Raw genomic sequence first — 24,081 nt, 5'->3', positions numbered from 1 at the left:
CTGAACTGGACACAGTGCTTAACGTCGGACTGATTTTGAACTGGACACAGTGTTCAATGTGGGACTGACACTGAACTGGACACACTGCTCAATGTGGGACAGACACTGAACTGGACACAGTGCTCAGTGTGGGACTGACACTGAACTGGGCACAGTGCTCAATGTGGGACTGACACGGAACTGAACACAGTGCTGAACGTGGGACTGAGACTGACCTGAACACAGTGCTTATTTTGGGACTGACACTGAACTGGACACAGAGGTCAATGTGGGACTGACACTGAACTGGACACAGTCCTTAATGTGGGACTGACACTGAACTGGACACAGTTCTCAATGTGGGACTGACACTGAACTGGACACAGTGCTCAATTTGAGACTGAGACTGAACTGGACACAGTGCTCAATGTGGGACTGACACTGAACTGGACACAGTGCTCAGTGTGGCACTGACACTGAACTGGACACAGTGCTCAATGTGGGACTGAGACTGAACTGGACACAGTGCTCAACGTCGGACTGAGAGTGAACTGGACACAGTGCTCAGTGTGGGACTGAGACTGAACTGGCCACAGTGTTGAATGTGGGACTGACAGTGAACTGGACACAGTGCTCAATGTGGGACTGAGACTAAACTGGACACAGTGCTCAACGTCGGACTGAGAGTGAACTGGACACAGTGCTCAGTGTGGGACTGAGACTGAACTGGCCACAGTGTTGAATGTGGGACTGACACTGAACTGGCCACAGTGTTGAATGTGGGACTGACACTGAACTGGACACAGTGTTCAACGTCGGACTGATTCTGAACTGGACACAGTGCTCAATGTGGGACTGAGACTGAACTGGACACAGTGCTCAACGTCGGACTGAGAGTGAACTGGACACAGTGCTCAGTGTGGGACTGAGACTGAACTGGACACAGTGCTGAATGTGGGACTGAGACTGAACTGGACACAGTGCTGAATGTGGGACTGACACTGAGCTGGACACAGTGCTCAATGTGGGACTGACACTGAACTGGCCACACTGCTCAACGTCGGACTGATTCTGAACTGGACACAGTGTCAGTGTGGGACTGACACTGAACTGGACACAGAGCTCAATGTGGGACTGACACTGAACTGGACACAGTGCTCAATGTGGGACTGACACTGAATTGGACACAGTGCTCAATGTGGGACTGACACTGAACTGGGCACAGAGCTCAATGTGGGACTGACACTGAACTGGACACAGTGCTGAATGTGGGACTGATACTGAACTGGACACAGTGCTCAATGAGGGACTGACACTGAACTGGACACAGTGCTCAATGTGGGACTGACACTGAACTGGACACAGTGCTCAATGTGGGACTGACACTGAACTGGGCACAGTGCTCAATGTGGGACTGACACTGAACTGGACACAGTGCTCAATGTGTGACTGACACTGAACTGGACGCAGTGCTGAAAGTGGGACTGACACTGAACTGGACACAGTGCTCAATGTGGGACTGACACTGAACTGGCCACACTGCTCAACGTCGGACTGATTCTGAACTGGACACAGTGCTCAGTGTGGGACTGACACTGAACTGGGCACAGTGCTCAATGTGGGACTGACACTGAACTGGGCACAGTGCTCAATGTGGGACTGACACTGAACTGGGCACAGTGCTCAATGTGGGTCTGACATTGAACTGGACACACTGATCAATGTGGGACTGACATTGAACTGGACACAGAGCTCAATGTGGCACTGACACTGAACTGGACACAGAGCTCAATGTGGGACTGACACTGAACTGGACACAGTGCTCAATGTGGGACTGACACTGAACTGGGCACAGTGCTCAATGTGGGACTGACACTGAACTGGGCACAGTGCTCAATGTGGGTCTGACATTGAACTGGACACACTGATCAATGTGGGACTGACATTGAACTGGACACAGAGCTCAATGTGGCACTGACACTGAACTGGACACAGTGCTCAATGTGGGACTGACACTGAGCTGGACACAATGTTGAATGTGGGACTCACACTGAACTGGACACAGTGCTCAACGTCGGACTGATTCTGAACTGGACACAGTGCTCAATGTGGGACTGAGACTGAACTGGCCACACTGCTCAACGTCGGACTGATTCTGAACTGGACACAGTGTCAGTGTGGGACTGACACTGAACTGGACACAGAGCTCAATGTGGGACTGACACTGAACTGGCCACACTGCTCAACGTCGGACTGATTCTGAACTGGACACAGTGTCAGTGTGGGACTGACACTGAACTGGACACAGAGCTCAATGTGGGACTGACACTGAACTGGACACAGTGCTCAATGTGGGACTGACACTGAATTGGACACAGTGCTCAATGTGGGACTGACACTGAACTGGGCACAGAGCTCAATGTGGGACTGACACTGAACTGGACACAGTGCTCAATGTGGGACTGACTCGGAACCGGACACTTTGCTCAAAGTGGGACTGACACTGAACTGGACACAGTGCTCAATGTGGGACTGACACTGAACTGGGCACAGTGCTCAATGTGGGACTGACACTGAACTGGGCACAGTGCTCAATGTGGGACTGACACTGAACTGGGCACAGTGCTCAATGTGGGTCTGACATTGAACTGGACACACTGATCAATGTGGGACTGACATTGAACTGGACACAGAGCTCAATGTGGCACTGACACTGAACTGGACACAATGTTCAATGTGGGACTGACACTGAGCTGGACACAATGTTGAATGTGGGACTCACACTGAACTGGACACAGTGCTCAACGTCGGACTGATTCTGAACTGGACACAGTGCTCAATGTGGGACTGAGACTGAACTGGACACAGTCCTTAATGTGGGACTGACACTGAACTGGACACAGTTCTCAATGTGGGACTGACACTGAACTGGACACAGTGCTCAATTTGAGACTGAGACTGAACTGGACACAGTGCTCAATGTGGGACTGACACTGAACTGGACACAGTGCTCAGTGTGGCACTGACACTGAACTGGACACAGTGCTCAATGTGGGACTGAGACTGAACTGGACACAGTGCTCAACGTCGGACTGAGAGTGAACTGGACACAGTGCTCAGTGTGGGACTGAGACTGAACTGGCCACAGTGTTGAATGTGGGACTGACAGTGAACTGGACACAGTGCTCAATGTGGGACTGAGACTAAACTGGACACAGTGCTCAACGTCGGACTGAGAGTGAACTGGACACAGTGCTCAGTGTGGGACTGAGACTGAACTGGCCACAGTGTTGAATGTGGGACTGACACTGAACTGGCCACAGTGTTGAATGTGGGACTGACACTGAACTGGACACAGTGTTCAACGTCGGACTGATTCTGAACTGGACACAGTGCTCAATGTGGGACTGAGACTGAACTGGACACAGTGCTCAACGTCGGACTGAGAGTGAACTGGACACAGTGCTCAGTGTGGGACTGAGACTGAACTGGACACAGTGCTGAATGTGGGACTGAGACTGAACTGGACACAGTGCTGAATGTGGGACTGACACTGAGCTGGACACAGTGCTCAATGTGGGACTGACACTGAACTGGCCACACTGCTCAACGTCGGACTGATTCTGAACTGGACACAGTGTCAGTGTGGGACTGACACTGAACTGGACACAGTGTTGAATGTGGGACTGACACTGAACTGGACACAGTGCTCAATGTGGGACTGACACTGAATTGGACACAGTGCTCAATGTGGGACTGACACTGAACTGGGCACAGAGCTCAATGTGGGACTGACACTGAACTGGACACAGTGCTGAATGTGGGACTGATACTGAACTGGACACAGTGCTCAATGAGGGACTGACACTGAACTGGACACAGTGCTCAATGTGGGACTGACACTGAACTGGACACAGTGCTCAATGTGGGACTGACACTGAACTGGGCACAGTGCTCAATGTGGGACTGACACTGAACTGGACACAGTGCTCAATGTGTGACTGACACTGAACTGGACGCAGTGCTGAAAGTGGGACTGACACTGAACTGGACACAGTGCTCAATGTGGGACTGACACTGAACTGGCCACACTGCTCAACGTCGGACTGATTCTGAACTGGACACAGTGCTCAGTGTGGGACTGACACTGAACTGGGCACAGTGCTCAATGTGGGACTGACACTGAACTGGGCACAGTGCTCAATGTGGGACTGACACTGAACTGGGCACAGTGCTCAATGTGGGTCTGACATTGAACTGGACACACTGATCAATGTGGGACTGACATTGAACTGGACACAGAGCTCAATGTGGCACTGACACTGAACTGGACACAGAGCTCAATGTGGGACTGACACTGAACTGGACACAGTGCTCAATGTGGGACTGACACTGAACTGGGCACAGTGCTCAATGTGGGACTGACACTGAACTGGGCACAGTGCTCAATGTGGGTCTGACATTGAACTGGACACACTGATCAATGTGGGACTGACATTGAACTGGACACAGAGCTCAATGTGGCACTGACACTGAACTGGACACAGTGCTCAATGTGGGACTGACACTGAGCTGGACACAATGTTGAATGTGGGACTCACACTGAACTGGACACAGTGCTCAACGTCGGACTGATTCTGAACTGGACACAGTGCTCAATGTGGGACTGAGACTGAACTGGCCACACTGCTCAACGTCGGACTGATTCTGAACTGGACACAGTGTCAGTGTGGGACTGACACTGAACTGGACACAGAGCTCAATGTGGGACTGACACTGAACTGGCCACACTGCTCAACGTCGGACTGATTCTGAACTGGACACAGTGTCAGTGTGGGACTGACACTGAACTGGACACAGAGCTCAATGTGGGACTGACACTGAACTGGACACAGTGCTCAATGTGGGACTGACACTGAATTGGACACAGTGCTCAATGTGGGACTGACACTGAACTGGGCACAGAGCTCAATGTGGGACTGACACTGAACTGGACACAGTGCTGAATGTGGGACTGATACTGAACTGGACACAGTGCTCAATGAGGGACTGACACTGAACTGGACACAGTGCTCAATGTGGGACTGACACTGAACTGGACACAGTGCTCAATGTGGGACTGACACTGAACTGGGCACAGTGCTCAATGTGGGACTGACACTGAACTGGACACAGTGCTCAATGTGGGACTGACACTGAACTGGACGCAGTGCTGAAAGTGGGACTGACACTGAACTGGACACAGTGCTCAATGTGGGACTGACACTGAACTGGCCACACTGCTCAACGTCGGACTGATTCTGAACTGGACACAGTGCTCAGTGTGGCACTGACACTGAACAGGACACAGAGCTCAATGTGGGACTGACACTGAACTGGACACAGTGCTCAATGTGGGACTGACACTGAACTGGGCACAGTGCTCAATGTGGGACTGACACTGAACTGGGCACAGTGCTCAATGTGGGTCTGACATTGAACTGGACACACTGATCAATGTGGGACTGACATTGAACTGGACACAGAGCTCAATGTGGCACTGACACTGAACTGGACACAATGCTCAATGTGGGACTGACACTGAACTGGGCACAGTGCTCAATGTGGGACTGACACAGAACTGGACACAGTGCTCAATGTGGGACTGACACTGAACTGGACACAGTGCTCAATGTGGGACTGACTCGGAACCGGACACTTTGCTCAAAGTGGGACTGACACTGAACTGGACACAGTGCTCAATGTGGGACTGACACTGAACTGGGCACAGTGCTCAATGTGGGACTGACACTGAACTGGGCACAGTGCTCAATGTGGGACTGACACTGAACTGGGCACAGTGCTCAATGTGGGTCTGACATTGAACTGGACACACTGATCAATGTGGGACTGACATTGAACTGGACACAGAGCTCAATGTGGCACTGACACTGAACTGGACACAATGTTCAATGTGGGACTGACACTGAGCTGGACACAATGTTGAATGTGGGACTCACACTGAACTGGACACAGTGCTCAACGTCGGACTGATTCTGAACTGGACACAGTGCTCAATGTGGGACTGAGACTGAACTGGACACAGTGCTCAACGTCGGACTGAGAGTGAACTGGACACAGTGCTCAGTGTGGGACTGAGACTGAACTGGCCACAGTGTTGAATGTGGGACTGACAGTGAACTGGACACAGTGCTCAATGTGGGACTGACACTGAACTGGACACAGTGCTCAACGTCGGACTGAGAGTGAACTGGACACAGTGCTCAGTGTGGGACTGAGACTGAACTGGCCACAGTGTTGAATGTGGGACTGACACTGAACTGGCCACAGTGTTGAATGTGGGACTGACACTGAACTGGACACAGTGCTCAACGTCGGACTGAGAGTGAACTGGACACAGTGCTCAATGTGGGACTGAGACTGAACTGGACACAGTGCTCAGTGTGGGACTGAGACTGAACTGGACACAGTGCTGAATGTGGGACTGAGATTGAACTGGACACAGTGCTGAATGTGGGACTGACACTGAGCTGGACACAGTGCTCAATGTGGGACTGACACTGAACTGGCCACACTGCTCAACGTCGGACTGATTCTGAACTGGACACAGTGTCAGTGTGGGACTGACACTGAACTGGACACAGAGCTCAATGTGGGACTGACACTGAACTGGACACAGTGCTCAATGTGGGACTGACACTGAATTGGACACAGTGCTCAATGTGGGAGTGACACTGAACTGGGCACAGAGCTCAATGTGGGACTGACACTGAACTGGACACAGTGCTGAATGTGGGACTGATACTGAACTGGACACAGTGCTCAATGAGGGACTGACACTGAACTGGACACAGTGCTCAATGTGGGACTGACACTGAACTGGACACAGTGCTCAAAGTGGGACTGACACTGAACTGGGCACAGTGCTCAATGAGGGACTGACACTGAACTGGACACAGTGCTCAAAGTGGGACTGATACTGAACTGGACACAGTGCTCAATGAGGGACTGACACTGAACTGGACACAGTGCTCAATGTGGGACTGACACTGAACTGGACACAGTGCTCAATGTGGGACTGACACTGAACTGGACGCAGTGCTGAAAGTGGGACTGACACTGAACTGGACACAGTGCTCAATGTGGGACTGACACTGAACTGGCCACACTGCTCAACGTCGGACTGATTCTGAACTGGACACAGTGCTCAGTGTGGGACTGACACTGAACTGGACACAGAGCTCAATGTGGGACTGACACTGAACTGGACACAGTGCTCAATGTGGGACTGACACTGAATTGGACACAGTGCTCAATGTGGGACTGACACTGAACTGGGCACAGTGCTCAATGTGGGACTGACACTGAACTGGACACAGTGCTCAATGTGGGACTGACACTGAACTGGACGCAGTGCTGAAAGTGGGACTGACACTGAACTGGACACAGTGCTCAATGTGGGACTGACACTGAACTGGCCACACTGCTCAATGTGGGACTGACACTGAACTGGACACAGAGCTCAATGTGGGACTGACACTGAACTGGGCACAGTGCTCAACGTCGGACTGATTCTGAACTGGACACAGTGCTCAGTGTGGCACTGACACTGAACTGGACACAGAGCTCAATGTGGGACTGACACTGAACTGGACACAGTGCTCAATGTGGGACTGACACTGAATTGGACACAGTGCTCAATGTGGGACTGACACTGAACTGGGGACAGAGCTCAATGTGGGACTGACACTGAACTGGACACAGTGCTGAATGTGGGACTGATACTGAACTGGACACAGTGCTCAATGAGGGACTGACACTGAACTGGACACAATGCTCAATGTGGGACTGACACTGAACTGGGCACAGAGCTCAATGTGGGACTGACACTGAACTGGACACAGTGCTGAATGTGGGACTGATACTGAACTGGACACAGTGCTCAATGAGGGACTGACACTGAACTGGGCACAGTGCTCAATGTGGGACTGACACTGAACTGGACACAGTGCTCAATGTGGGACTGACTCGGAACCGGACACTTTGCTCAAAGTGGGACTGACACTGAACTGGACACAGTGCTCAATGTGGGACTGACACTGAACTGGGCACAGTGCTCAATGTGGGACTGACACTGAACTGGGCACAGTGCTCAATGTGGGACTGACACTGAACTGGGCACAGTGCTCAATGTGGGTCTGACATTGAACTGGACACACTGATCAATGTGGGACTGACATTGAACTGGACACAGAGCTCAATGTGGCACTGACACTGAACTGGACACAGTGCTCAATGTGGGACTGACACTGAGCTGGACACAGTGTTGAATGTGGGACTCACACTGAACTGGACACAGTGCTCAACGTCGGACTGATTCTGAACTGGACACAGTGCTCAATGTGGGACTGAGACTGAACTGGACACAGTGCTCAACGTCGGACTGAGAGTGAACTGGACACAGTGCTCAGTGTGGGACTGAGACTGAACTGGCCACAGTGTTGAATGTGGGACTGACAGTGAACTGGACACAGTGCTCAATGTGGGACTGAGACTGAACTGGACACAGTGCTCAACGTCGGACTGAGAGTGAACTGGACACAGTGCTCAGTGTGGGACTGAGACTGAACTGGCCACAGTGTTGAATGTGGGACTGACACTGAACTGGCCACAGTGTTGAATGTGGGACTGACACTGAACTGGACACAGTGTTCAACGTCGGACTGATTCTGAACTGGACACAGTGCTCAATGTGGGACTGAGACTGAACTGGACACAGTGCTCAACGTCGGACTGAGAGTGAACTGGACACAGTGCTCAGTATGGGACTGAGACTGAACTGGACACAGTGCTGAATGTGGGACTGAGACTGAACTGGACACAGTGCTCAATGTGTGACTGACACTGAGCTGGACACAGTGCTCAATGTGGGACTGACACTGAACTGGCCACACTGCTCAACGTCGGACTGATTCTGAACTGGACACAGTGTCAGTGTGGGACTGACACTGAACTGGACACAGAGCTCAATGTGGGACTGACACTGAACTGGACACAGTGCTCAATGTGGGACTGACACTGAATTGGACACAGTGCTCAATGTGGGACTGACACTGAACTGGGCACAGAGCTCAATGTGGGACTGACACTGAACTGGACACAGTGCTCAATGTGGGACTGATACAGAACTGGACACAGTGCTCAATGAGGGACTGACACTGAAATGGACACAGTGCTCAATGTGGGACTGACACTGAACTGGACACAGTGCTCAAAGTGGGACTGACACTGAACTGGGCACAGTGCTCAATGTGGGACTGACACTGAACTGGACACAGTGCTCAATGTGGGACTGACACTGAACTGGACGCAGTGCTGAAAGTGGGACTGACACTGAACTGGACACAGTGCTCAATGTGGGACTGACACTGAACTGGCCACACTGCTCAACGTCGGACTGATTCTGAACTGGACACAGTGCTCAGTGTGGGACTGACACTGAACTGGACACAGAGCTCAATGTGGGACTGACACTGAACTGGACACAGTGCTCAATGTGGGACTGACACTGAATTGGACACAGTGCTCAATGTGGGACTGACACTGAACAGGGCACAGTGCTCAATGTGGGACTGACACTGAACTGGCCACACTGCTCAACGTCGGACTGATTCTGAACTGGACACAGTGCTCAGTGTGGCACTGACACTGAACTGGACACAGAGCTCAATGTGGGACTGACACTGAACTGGACACAGTGCTCAATGTGGGACTGACACTGAATTGGACACAGTGCTCAATGTGGGACTGACACTGAACTGGGCACAGAGCTCAATGTGGGACTGACACTGAACTGGACACAGTGCTGAATGTGGGACTGATACTGAACTGGACACAGTGCTCAATGAGGGACTGACACTGAACTGGACACAATGCTCAATGTGGGACTGACACTGAACTGGACACAGTGCTGAATGTGGGACTGATACTGAACTGGACACAGTGCTCAATGAGGGACTGACACTGAACTGGGCACAGTGCTCAATGTGGGACTGACACTGAACTGGGTACAGGGCTCAATGTGGGACTGACACTGAACTGGACACAGTGCTTAACGTCGGACTGATTTTGAACTGGACACAGTGCTCAATGTGGGACAGACACTGAACTGGGCACGGGGCTCAACGTGGGACTGACACTGAACTGGACACAGTGCTCAATGTGGGACTGATACTGAACTGGACACAGTGCTCAATGTGGGACTGACACTGAACTGGACACACTGCTCAATGTGGGACAGACACTGAACTGGACACAGTGCTCAATGTGGGACTGACACTGAACTGGGCACAGTGCTCAATGTGGGACTGACACGGAACTGAACACAGTGCTGAACGTGGGACTGAGACTGACCTGAACACAGTGCTTATTTTGGGACTGACACTGAACTGGACACAGAGGTCAATGTGGGACTGACACTGAACTGGACACAGTCCTTAATGTGGGACTGACACTGAACTGGACACAGTTCTCAATGTGGGACTGACACTGAACTGGACACAGTGCTCAATTTGAGACTGAGACTGAACTGGACACAGTGCTCAATGTGGGACTGACACTGAACTGGACACAGTGCTCAATTTGAGACTGAGACTGAACTGGACACAGTGCTCAATGTGGGACTGAGACTGAACTGGACACAGTGCTCAACGTCGGACTGAGAGTGAACTGGACACAGTGCTCAGTGTGGGACTGAGACTGAACTGGCCACAGTGTTGAATGTGGGACTGACAGTGAACTGGACACAGTGCTCAATGTGGGACTGAGACTGAACTGGACACAGTGCTCAACGTCGGACTGAGAGTGAACTGGACACAGTGCTCAGTGTGGGACTGAGACTGAACTGGCCACAGTGTTGAATGTGGGACTGACACTGAACTGGCCACAGTGTTGAATGTGGGACTGATTCTGAACTGGACACAGTGCTCAGTGTGGGACTGAGACTGAACTGGACACAGTGCTGAATGTGGGACTGAGACTGAACTGGACACAGCGCTGAATGTGGGACTGACACTGAGCTGGACACAGTGCTCAATGTGGGACTGACACTGAACTGGCCACACTGCTCAACGTCGGACTGATTCTGAACTGCACACAGTGTCAGTGTGGGACTGACACTGAACTGGACACAGAGCTCAATGTGGGACTGACACTGAACTGGACACAGTGCTCAATGTGGGACTGACACTGAATTGGACACAGTGCTCAATGTGGGACTGACACTGAACTGGGCACAGAGCTCAATGTGGGACTGACACTGAACTGGACACAGTGCTGAATGTGGGACTGATACTGAACTGGACACAGTGCTCAATGAGGGACTGACACTGAACTGGACACAGTGCTCAATGTGGGACTGACACTGAACTGGGCACAGTGCTCAATGTGGGACTGACACTGAACTGGACACAGTGCTCAATGTGGAACTGACACTGAACTGGACGCAGTGCTGAAAGTGGGACTGACACTGAACTGGACACAGTGCTCAATGTGGGACTGACACTGAACTGGCCACACTGCTCAACGTCGGACTGATTCTGAACTGGACACAGTGCTCAGTGTGGGACTGACACTGAACTGGACACAGAGCTCAATGTGGGACTGACACTGAACTGGACACAGTGCTCAATGTGGGACTGACACTGAACTGGGCACAGTGCTCAATGTGGGACTGACACTGAACTGGGCACAGTGCTCAATGTGGGTCTGACATTGAACTGGACACACTGATCAATGTGGGACTGACATTGAACTGGACACAGAGCTCAATGTGGCACTGACACTGAACTGGACACAGTGCTCAATGTGGGACTGACACTGAACTGGGCACAGTGCTCAATGTGGGACTGACACAGAACTGGACACAGTGCTCAATGTGGGACTGACACTGAACTGGACACAGTGCTCAATGTGGGACTGACTCGGAACCGGACACTTTGCTCAAAGTGGGACTGACACTGAACTGGACACAGTGCTCAATGTGGGACTGACACTGAACTGGGCACAGTGCTCAATGTGGGACTGACACTGAACTGGGCACAGTGCTCAATGTGGGACTGACACTGAACTGGGCACAGTACTCAATGTGGGTCTGACATTGAACTGGACACACTGATCAATGTGGGACTGACATTGAACTGGACACAGAGCTCAATGTGGCACTGACACTGAACTGGACACAGTGCTGAATGTGGGACTGACACTGAGCTGGACACAATGTTGAATGTGGGACTCACACTGAACTGGACACAGTGCTCAACGTCGGACTGATTCTGAACTGGACACAGTGCTCAATGTGGGACTGAGACTGAAATGGACACAGTGCTCAACGTCGGACTGAGAGTGAACTGGACATAGTGCTCAGTGTGGAACTGAGACTGAACTGGCCACAGTGTTGAATGTGGGACTGACACTGAACTGGCCACAGTGTTGAATGTGGGACTGACACTGAACTGGACACAGTGTTCAACGTCGGACTGATTCTGAACTGGACACAGTGCTCAATGTGGGACTGAGACTGAACTGGACACAGTGCTCAGTGTGGGACTGAGACTGAACTGGACACAGTGCTGAATGTGGGACTGAGATTGAACTGGACACAGTGCTGAATGTGGGACTGACACTGAGCTGGACACAGTGCTCAATGTGGGACTGACACTGAACTGGCCACACTGCTCAACGTCGGACTGATTCTGAACTGGACACAATGTCAGTGTGGGACTGACACTGAACTGGACACAGAGCTCAATGTGGGACTGACACTGAACTGGACACAGTGCTCAATGTGGGACTGACACTGAATTGGACACAGTGCTCAATGTGGGACTGACACTGAACTGGGCACAGAGCTCAATGTGGGACTGACACTGAACTGGACACAGTGCTGAATGTGGGACTGATACTGAACTGGACACAGTGCTCAATGTGGGACTGACACTGAACTGGACACAGTGCTCAATGAGGGACTGACACTGAACTGGACACCGTGCTCAATGTGGGACTGACACTGAACTGGACACAGTGCTTAACGTCGGACTGACACTGAACTGGACACAGTGCTCAATGTGGGACTGATACTGAACTGGACACAGTGCTCAATGTGGGACTGACACTGAACTGGACACAGTGCTCAATGAGGGACTGACACTGAACTGGACGCAGTGCTGAAAGTGGGACTGATACTGAACTGGACACAGTGCTCAATGAGGGACTGACACTGAACTGGACACAGTGCTCAAAGTGGGACTGACACTGAACTGGGCACAGTGCTCAATGAGGGACTGACACTGAACTGGACACAGTGCTCAAAGTGGGACTGATACTGAACTGGACACAGTGCTCAATGAGGGACTGACACTGAACTGGACACAGTGCTCAATGTGGGACTGACACTGAACTGGACACAGTGCTCAAAGTGGGACTGACACTGAACTGGGCACAGTGCTCAATGAGGGACTGACACTGAACTGGACACAGTGCTCAAAGTGGGACTGACACTGAACTGGGCACAGTGCTCAATGTGGGACTGACACTGAACTGGACACAGTGCTCAATGTGGGACTGACACTGAACTGGACACAGTGCTCAAAGTGGGACTGACACTGAACTGGGCACAGTGCTCAATGAGGGACTGACACTGAACTGGACACAGTGCTCAAAGTGGGACTGATACTGAACTGGACACAGTGCTCAATGAGGGACTGACACTGAACTGGACACAGTGCTCAATGTGGGACTGACACTGAACTGGACACAGTGCTCAATGTGGGACTGACACTGAACTGGACACAGTGCTCAATGTGGGACTGACACTGAACTGGACGCAGTGCTGAAAGTGGGACTGACACTGAACTGGACACAGTGCTCAATGTGGGACTGACACTGAACTGGCCACACTGCTCAACGTCGGACTGATTCTGAACTGGACACAGTGCTCAGTGTGGGACTGACACTGAACTGGACACAGTGCTCAATGTGGGACTGACACTGAACTGGACGCAGTGCTGAATGTGGGACTGACACTGAACTGGACACAGTGCTCAATGTGGGACTGACACTGAACTGGCCACACTGCTCAATGTGGGACTGACACTGAACTGGACACAGTGCTCAACGTCGGACTGATTCTGAACTGGACACAGTGCTCAGTGTGGGACTGACACTGAACTGGACACAGAGCTCAATGTGGGACTGACACTGAACTGGACACAGTGCTCAATGTGGGACTAACACTGAATTGGACACAGTGCTCAATGTGGGACTGACACTGAACTGGGCACAGAGCTCAATGTGGGACTGACACTGAACTGGACACAGTGCTGAATGTGGGACTGACACTGAACTGGACACAGTGCTCAATGAGGGACTGACACTGAACTGGACACAATGCTCAATGAGGGACTGACACTGAACTGGGTACAGGGCTCAATGTGGGACTGACACTGAACTGGACACAGTGCTTAATGTCGGACTGATTTTGAACTGGACACTGTGCTCAATGTGGGACAGACACTGAACTGGGCACGGGGCTCAACGTGGGACTGACACTGAACTGGACACAGTGCTCAATGTGGGACTGATACTGAACTGGACACAGTGCTCAATGTGGGACTGACACTGAACTGGACACACTGCTCAATGTGGGACAGACACTGAACTGGACACAGTGCTCAGTGTGGGACTGACACTGAACTGGGCACAGTGCTCAATGTGGGACTGACACGGAACTGAACACAGTGCTGAACGTGGGACTGAGACTGACCTGAACACAGTGCTTATTTTGGGACTGACACTGAACTGGACACAGAGGTCAATGTGGGACTGACACTGAACTGGACACAGTCCTTCATGTGGGACTGACACTGAACTGGACACAGTTCTCAATGTGGGACTGACACTGAACTGGACACAGTGCTCAATTTGAGACTGAGACTGAACTGGACACAGTGCTCAATGTGGGACTGACACTGAACTGGACACAGTGCTTATTTTGGGACTGACACTGAACTGGACACAGTGCTTATTTTGGGACTGACACTGAACTGGACACAGTTCTCAATGTGGGACTGACACTGAACTGGACACAGTGCTCAATGTGGGACTGAGACTGACCTGGACACAGTGCTCAATGTGGGACTGAGACTGAACTTGACACAGAGCTCAATGTGGGACTGACACTGAACAGGACACAGTGCTCAATGTGGGAGTGAGACTGAACTGGACACAGTGCTCAATGTGGGACTGACACTGAACTGGACACACTGCTCAATGTGGGACAGACACTGAACTGGACACAGTGCTCAGTGTGGGACTGACACTGAACTGGGCACAGTGCTCAATGTGGGACTGACACTGAACTGGGTACGGGGCTCAATGTGGTACTGACATGGAACTGAACACAGTGCTGAACGTGGGACTGAGACTGACCTGAACACAGTGCTTATTTTGGGACTGACACTGAACTGGAGACAGAGGTCAAAGTGGGTCTGACACTGAACTGGACACAGTGCTCAATGTGGGACTGAGACTGAACTGGACACAGTGCTTATTTTGGGACTGACACTGAACTGGACACAGTTCTCAATGTGGGACTGACACTGAACTGGACACAGTGCTCAATTTGAGACTGAGACTGAACTGGACACAGTGCTCAATGTGGGACTGACACTGAACTGGACACAGTGCTTATTTTGGGACTGACACTGAACTGGACACAGTGCTTATTTTGGGACTGACACTGAACTGGACACAGTTCTCAATGTGGGACTGACACTGAACTGGACACAGTGCTCAATTTGAGACTGAGACTGAACTGGACACAGTTCTCAATGTGGGACTGACACTGAACTGGACACAGTTCTCAATGTGGGACTGACACTGAACTGGACACAGTGCTCAATGTGGGACTGAGACTGACCTGGACACAGTGCTCAATGTGGGACTAAGACTGAACTTGACACAGAGCTCAATGTGGGCCTGACACTGAACAGGACACACTGCTCAATGTGGGAGTGAGACTGAACTGGACACAGTGCTCAATGTGGGACTGACACTGAACTGGACACACTGCTCAATGTGGGACAGACACTGAACTGGACACAGTGCTCAGTGTGGGACTGACACTGAACTGGGCACAGTGCTCAATGTGGGACTGACACTGAACTGGTACGGGGCTCAATGTGGGACTGACACGGAACTGATCACAGTGCTGAACGTGGGACTGAGACTGACCTGAGCACAGTGCTTATTTTGGGACTGACACTGAACTGGAGACAGAGGTCAATGTGGGACTGACACTGAACTGGACACAGTCCTTAATGTGGGACTGACACTGAACTGGACACAGTGCTCAATGTGGGACTGACACTGAACTGGACACAGTGCTGAATGTGGGACTGACACTGAACTGGACACAGTTCTCAATGTGGGACTGACACTGAACTGGACACAGTGCTCAATGTGGGACTGACACTGAACTGGACACAGTGCCTATTTTGGGACTGACACTGAACTGGACACAGTTCTCAATGTGGGACTGACACTGAACTGGACACAGTGCTCAATGTGGGACTGAGACTGACCTGGACACAGTGCTCAATGTGGGACTGACACTGAACTGGACACAGAGCTCAATGTGGGACTGACACTGAACAGGACACAGTGCTCAATGTGGGAGTGAGACTGAACTGGACACAGTGCTCAATGTGGGACTGACACTGAACTGGACACAGTGCTCAAAGTGGGACTGAGACTGAACTGGACACAGTGCTCAATGTGGGACTGAGACTGAACTGGACACAGTGCTCAATGTGGGACTGATACTGAACTGGACACAATGCTCACTGTGGGATGGACACTGAACTGGACACAGTGCTCAATGTGGGACTGACACTGAACTGGGCACAGTGCTCAATGTGGGACTGACACAGAACTGGACACAGTGCTCAATGTGGGACTGACACTGAACTGGACACAGTGCTCAATGTGGGACTGACTCGGAACCGGACACTTTGCTCAAAGTGGGACTGACACTGAACTGGACACAGTGCTCAATGTGGGACTGACACTGAACTGGGCACAGTGCTCAATGTGGGACTGACACTGAACTGGGCACAGTGCTCAATGTGGGACTGACACTGAACTGGACACAGTGCTCAATGTGGGACTGACACTGAACTGGGCACAGTGCTCAATGTGGGACTGACACTGAACTGGACACAGAGCTCAATGTGGCACTGACACTGAACTGGACACAGTGCTCAATGTGGGACTGACACTGAGCTGGACACAGTGTTGAATGTGGGACTCACACTGAACTGGACACAGTGCTCAATGTGGGACTGACATTGAACTGGACACAGAGCTCAATGTGGCACTGACACTGAACTGGACACAGTGCTCAATGTGGGACTGACATTGAACTGGACACAGAGCTCAACGTCGGACTGATTCTGAACTGGACACAGTGCTCAATGTGGGACTGAGACTGAACTGGACACAGTGCTCAACGTCGGACTGAGAGTGAACTGGACACAGTGCTCAGTGTGGGACTGAGACTGAATTGGCCACAGTGTTGAATGTGGGACTGACAGTGAACTGGACACAGTGCTCAATGTGGGACTGAGACTGAACTGGACACAGTGCTCAACGTCGGACTGAGAGTGAACTGGACACAGTGCTCAGTGTGGGACTGAGACTGAACTGGACACAGTGCTCAACGTCGGACTGAGAGTGAACTGGACACAGTGCTCAGTGTGGGACTGAGACTGAACTGGACACAGTGCTCAATGTGGGACTGAGACTGAACTGGACACAGAGCTCAATGTGGGACTGACACTGAACTGGACACAGTGCTGAATGTGGGACTGAGACTGAACTGGACACAGTGCTGAATGTGGGACTGAGACTGAACTGGACACAGAGCTCAATGTGGGACTGACACTGAACTGGACACAGTGCTGAATGTTGGACTGAGACTGAACTGGACACAGTGCTCAATGTGGGACTGACACTGAACTGGACACACTGCTGAATGTGGGACTGACACTGAACTGGACACAGTGCTCAACGTCGGACTGACACTGAACTGAACACAGTGCTCAAAGTGGGACTGAGACTGAACCGGGCACAGTGCTCAATGTGGGACTGACACTGAAATGGGCACAGTGCTCAATGTGGGACTGACACTGAACTGGGCACAGTGCTCAATGTGGGTCTGACATTGAACTGGACACACTGATCAATGTGGGACTGACATTGAACTGGACACAGAGCTCAATGTGGCACTGACACTGAACTGGACACAGTTATCAATGTGGGACTGACACTGAGCTGGACACAGTGTTGAATGTGGGGCTCACACTGAACTGGACACAGTGCTCAACGTCGGACTGATTCTGAACTGGACACAGTGCTCAATGTGGGACTGAGACTGAACTGGACTCAGTGCTCAACGTCGGACTGAGAGTGAACTGGACACAGTGCTCAGTGTGGGACTGAGACTGAACTGGACACAGTGTTGAATGTGGGACTGACAGTGAACTGGACACAGTGCTCAATGTGGGACTGAGACTGAACTGGACACATTTCTCAATGTGGGACTGAGACTGAACTGGACACAGTGCTCAATGTGGGTCTGACACTGAACTGGGCACAGTGCTCAATGTGGGACTGACACTAGACTAGACACAGTTCTCAATGTGGGACTGACACTGAACTGGACACAGTGCTCAACGTGGGACTGACACTGAACTGGACACAGTGCTCAATGTGGGACTGACACTGAACTGGACACAGTGCTCAATGTGGGTCTGACACTGAACTGGACTCAGTGCTCAATGTGGGACTGACACTGAACTGGGCATAGCGCTCAACGTGGGACTGAAACTGAAATGCCCACAATTTTCAATGTAGGGTGGCATGGTGGCTCAGTGATTAGCTTGCTGCCTCACAGCGCCAGGGACTTTAGTTCGATTTCCACCTCGGGCCACTGGGTGTGTGGAGTTTAAACATTCTCCCCGTGTCTGTGTGGGTTTCCTCCGGGTGCTCCAGTTTCCTCCCACAATCCAGGTTAGGTGAATTGGCCATGCTAAATTGCCCATCGTGTTAGGTGCACTAGTCAGGGCTCCCTCTCGGATAGGGGAATGGGTCTGGGTGGGTTACTCGTCGGAGGTTCGGTGTGGACTTATTGGACTGAAGGGCCTGTTTCCACACTATAGAGAATCTAATCAGAACTCCAACTATGTGGAAGCAGGCCATTCATCCCATCGAGTCCATGCCTCCAAAGAGTATCCCACCCCACTCTTGTAACCCTGCATTTCCCATGGCCAATCCACCCTAACCTGCACACCTTTAGATTGTGGGAGGAAACCGGAGCACCCAGAGAAAACCCACACAGGGGAGAATGTGCAAACTCCACACAGACAGTCGCCCAAGGCTGGAATCGAACCCGGGTCCCTGGCGCTCTGAGGCAGCAGTGCTAACCACTGAGCCACCGTGCTGCCCTAAACATGAGTTTGCACTTCATAAATCAACCCCGACACTGTCTGTGCAGCAGGAAGCCCCAGGACCCGTCCAGGAAACAGACTCGTTGCTTAAGGACTTCTTGGTCAGAAGTCTCGGCATTTGGTAATAATCTGGAGTGCTCAACCACATTTGTTCCCAAGGAGCCGATGGACAGAGTCAAATAATTGGGGATCAAGAACTCGGGCAACCTAACAATTCAGACACTGTGTTTTAATCGCCCACGTGGAAAAACTTAGAGAACTTCAAGCAATGTAGCAGACAATTCAACTGCAAAGAAGTGAGTCATTTTTCTCCCTGACACTGCCCGGGTGCAAAAGCCAGGAAAGTCATTTCACGCTTGCCGCATTACTCGATGAAGACATTTCGATACATGGCATGTACCTTGGGATATTGCCTGCGACACACCTCGGCTAACTGCATGCCAGTTACAACACCTAACCTGGCCGACAGCCTCTGTAACATGAGCCCCAGTATCGTGGCCAACAGCAAGACCCAAATGATCTGAAGAAAGAATGGAAGATCAAAGACAAGACAAATTTCTCATCATACTTCGCAAAATTCTGTGTGAAAACACCAGCGTGCCCAAATATATTTCCAACCTCACTTGTCGCTCACCACCACCGTACATCCCCTCTCAAAGGCAATTGTGATGTCGACAAATGCTCTCTTTCTATTCCCCGGGGACCTGATTTGCTTTCAGGTCCCTACGGCGAATACCTGGACTCTGTGCTCAGGAAGTGTGGCCTGAGGGAAGCAGAGACCAAGCGAGCAGCAAATTCGGCCCACGTGGGAATTTGGAATGGGAGTAAGGTCAGGTTTATTGCAATGATTAAAGTGCAGACCCCACACAGACAGTCGCCCGAGGGTGGTCCCGTGAGGCAGCAGTGCTAACCACTGAGCCACCATGCCTTTCTTGGTGTTGATTAACACATTACTGTATATCCACAGTGTATGGCCTCTGCATGAGCAAACAGTAACTTCAACTCTCGGGCAGCAAGCATTGCCAGCAATAGGGAAGCTGAGCTGCTCATGTCGAAATTGCTCCAAAGGGTTTGCAGACAGTGACTTGTATTCTGAGTTGCAGTGAGGAATTCCCCTCTGACTGTGACCAGCAACAGTGTGCAATCGCTGGGAGTTGAGCTAAGTGTGGGAACTTAAGAGTATGAATCTTGCATTCTTAAAATCTAAAACTGTGGGAAGGGTAGACATGTAAAGGGTGTATTTTTTTTCTTTCAGGACGAAGGAAAGTTTAAACAAGCTCTTCTGGTGCTGTTGCCCGCTTTGTCATCGAAGCCCCACAGTGTGGAAGCTGGCCATTCGGCCCATCAAATCCACACTGACCCTCTGAAGAGCATCCCAGCCAGACCCAGCCCCCTCCTCTCATCTCATTCAAATCAGGTTCGTTCAGACCTTATACTACAAAGGAAGGCCCATGGTACTCCCAGCGACTGGCAAGAGAGCACGAATGCTGGGAGTTGAGCTAAGTGTGAGAGTGTAGGCAAGTAGTGAGGGGAGGCATTATTGTGTCTTGCCCTGACCATTGTTGCAAGGCGCGGCTTTGTGGTGGAGCTGCTGCTGGTTATACGGAAGAGCGGGCTGAGGGGAAGACCAGGCTTTGCTGAGAAGGGCGAGAAGCAGTAAGGTAAGGGTAAGACTGTTTTTTACTTCACCACCCCAGCCGCTGCCCCCCCCACCCCCCCACCCCACCCTCCAAGTTGAGCGAGTTGTTAAAGGGGCAGAGATGGCATTCAGTGGAGTGGTCCACTCCTTCTGTCGGGTGTGGGAGGTCAGGGAGCAGTCGACTGTCCCTGTTGACCGTGTCTGCAGGAAGTGTGACGCGCAGCTCCTCACAGACTGATTCATTCAGCTGGAGAGGCGGTTGGAGGCACTGAGGAGAGTATGGGATTCAGAGGGGGTGTGGGGGCAGAGAATCTGATAGGCAATAGTTACGGGGAGGTGGTCACACCGCAGGTACAGTCAGGTGGCAGCCAGGTAGTGGTCATCCCTCACTCAAATACATATGCTGTTTTGGATACTGTTGGGCAGGGATGGGTAATAGCTCTCAGGGGAAAACTAGCAGCAGCAACCAGGTCTCTGCTGTAAAGCAAGGTATGGCAAAGTCCAAGCAAGCAATTGCAATCAGGGACTCTCTCTGGTCAGGGGGCACAGACGGGTGTTTCTGTGGCAGCAAACGAGACTCCAGGATGGTGTGTTACCTCCCTTGTGCCAGGGTCACAGACGTCACAAAGTGATTGCAGCAAAGGGCAGCTTGAGCAGCTGTCAACATTGGTACCAAACGACACAGTTAGAAAAAGGGATGAGCTCCTGCAGAGTGAATAGTGGGAGTTCAGCAGGAGGTTAAAAAGCAGAAGCTGAAGGGTAGGAATCTCTGATTACTCCCATTGCCACATGCCAGTAGCAGTAGGAGCATAAGGTGGATGCACGTGTGGCTGAGGAGCTGGTGCAGGGGGCAGGGATTCAGACCTTTGGTCATTGGGATCTCTTCCAGGGCAGAAGTGACCCATACAAGAGGGACTGGTTGCACCCGAACTGGAGGGAGACCAATATCCAGATGGGAAGATTTGCTCAAAGAGGGTTTAAACTAGACTGGCAGGGGCATGGGATTCTAAGCAGTAGTGAGACAAGAGAGAAGGTTGAGACTGGTTCAGACGTTAAAGAGAGCATGTTAAATAAATGAGGCAGGCAGGAACAAAGCAGAGAACAAGGTAGGACTGATAAATTAAACTGCATTGATTTCAATGCAAGGGACCTGATAGGTAAAGTAGATGAACTCAGGGCACGGATGCGAACATGGGACTGGGATATCACAGCTGTTACAGAAATATGGGACAAGATTAGAGTGGTGTTGGAAAAGCACAGCAGGTCAGACAGTATCTGATGAGTAGGAAAATTGACATTTCAGGCAGGAGCCCTTCAACAGGAATGATGAAGGGCTTTTGCCCGAAATATCGATTTTCCTGCTCCTCGGATGCTGTCTGACCTGCTGTGCTTTTCCAGCACCACTCTAATCCTGACTCTAACCTCCAGCATCTGCAGTTCTCACTTTTGCCCTGTTACAGAAATATGGCCGGGGAAGAGATAGCAATGGCAGCTCAGTATTCTGGCGTACAGATTGTGACAACACTATGGCTTGAAGAAATGTATTTTATCCTTTTTTTTGTGAAGAGCGGTTGAGACAGAGGTGAGGAGTGGCTTGTTCCAAGCCAATGAAGTAAACAGTCTGTGAGGTCTTTGGGTTTTTGGAAGTTGGAATGTTAGAAACAGCACGAGTGTGTGGAGTCAGGCTCCCACAGAACCAGAGTTTTAGCTTAACCTTCAGCAGTTATTGGGGTCTTGAAGCTGGTTATAGAAGGTGTTATTCCTCTCTCTGTTCCAGCTGAAAGCTGGAGGTCTCCCTGCTGCCAGAATTGCCTGTGACTCATTCGGTTTTACTATCTTTGCCAACAGTGTGTTTATGGGATGTTACTACATTGCAACTGTTACTGTATAGGAAGTAAATAATGGTTAATCAGTTACGTTTCCCAGTAAAGTTTACATTAGACCAATCTTTTTTTTCTTTTGTTTGTATTTTAACTGTAGGATAAGAGTAAAGTGTCAGCTTGAGGCCGAGTAGTGTAACTAATCGAATTAATCTGGAACACAGCACCTTACACTTACCTTTAAATAAGGAAAAGTTAGGGTCTGTGTTATCTCCTTGATATATTTGAATGGGTTTTGGTCTGGTCATAACAAGATTCGATAGGAAGGACAGAAAGGGGAGGCAAGAGAAGAGGGGGAGTGACATTTTGGATGAGGGAAAACATCACGGCAGTACTTGGAGAGGATATTCCCGGGGGATCATCCAGTGGAGCTATATGGGTGGAACCCAGAAATAAGAAGGAGGTGATCACTTTGATCGGATTGCAATATAGACCACCACCACCACCGCCCCACCACCCGCAAATACACCAGTCAGCCAGAAATTGAGGAGCAAATATGTAGGGAGACCACAGATAGCTGTCAGAATAATTGGGCTGTAATACTAAGGGATTTTAACTTTCTAAACATAGACTGGGACTGCCAAACATATCAAAAGGTTGGATGGGGAAGACTTTGTTAAGTGTGTTCAAGGAAACGATCTCAATTCATGTGTAGATAGCCCTATTAGAAAGGCTCTTGGGTAATAAGCTGAAAATGTGTTGGTGGAAAAGCGCAGCAGGTCAAGCAGCATCCAAGGAGCAGGAGAATCGACGTTTCGGGCATAAGCCCTTCTTCAGGAAGGGCTTATGCCCGAAACGTCGATTCTCCTGTTCCTTGGATGCTGCCTGACCTGCTGCGCTTTTCCAGCAACACATTTTCAGCTCTGATCTCCAGCATCTGCAGCCCTCACTTTCTCCTCTTGGGTAATAAGGCAGGGCAAGTGACTGAGATGTGGTGGAGCACTTCGGGACCACAGAGTTAAAGATTCACAGAGATGTAGAGCATGGAAACAGACCCTTCAGTCCAACCCGTCCATGC

General features: G+C 51.0%; 1 protein-coding gene across 4 annotated transcripts in view; it reads right to left on the bottom strand.

The window, feature by feature from the left end:
• The window catches only part of LOC122543268 (natural resistance-associated macrophage protein 2-like), a 428,402-nt gene that overhangs the window by 351,309 nt on the left and 53,012 nt on the right, over positions 1-24,081 (bottom strand). For 3 of the 4 annotated variants that reach the window (XM_087985576.1, XM_087985578.1, XM_087985575.1), the window contains one exon: positions 19,945-20,064. The exons of the other annotated variant lie outside the window; for it this stretch is intronic. In XM_087985576.1, the coding sequence (XP_087841702.1) occupies positions 19,945-20,064 (120 nt within the window). The remainder of the gene's footprint in view (positions 1-19,944; positions 20,065-24,081) is intronic. 4 annotated transcript variants of the gene reach the window in all.

The sequence above is a fragment of the Chiloscyllium plagiosum genome, unplaced genomic scaffold (assembly GCF_037043375.1).
Source record: "Chiloscyllium plagiosum isolate Xiang-an unplaced genomic scaffold, Cpla_swu_hap1 HiC_scaffold_53X, whole genome shotgun sequence".
Lineage (NCBI taxonomy): Eukaryota > Metazoa > Chordata > Chondrichthyes > Orectolobiformes > Hemiscylliidae > Chiloscyllium > Chiloscyllium plagiosum.
Note: the sequence above shows the minus strand (reverse complement) of the source record. Positions and strands in the feature narration are given on the sequence as shown.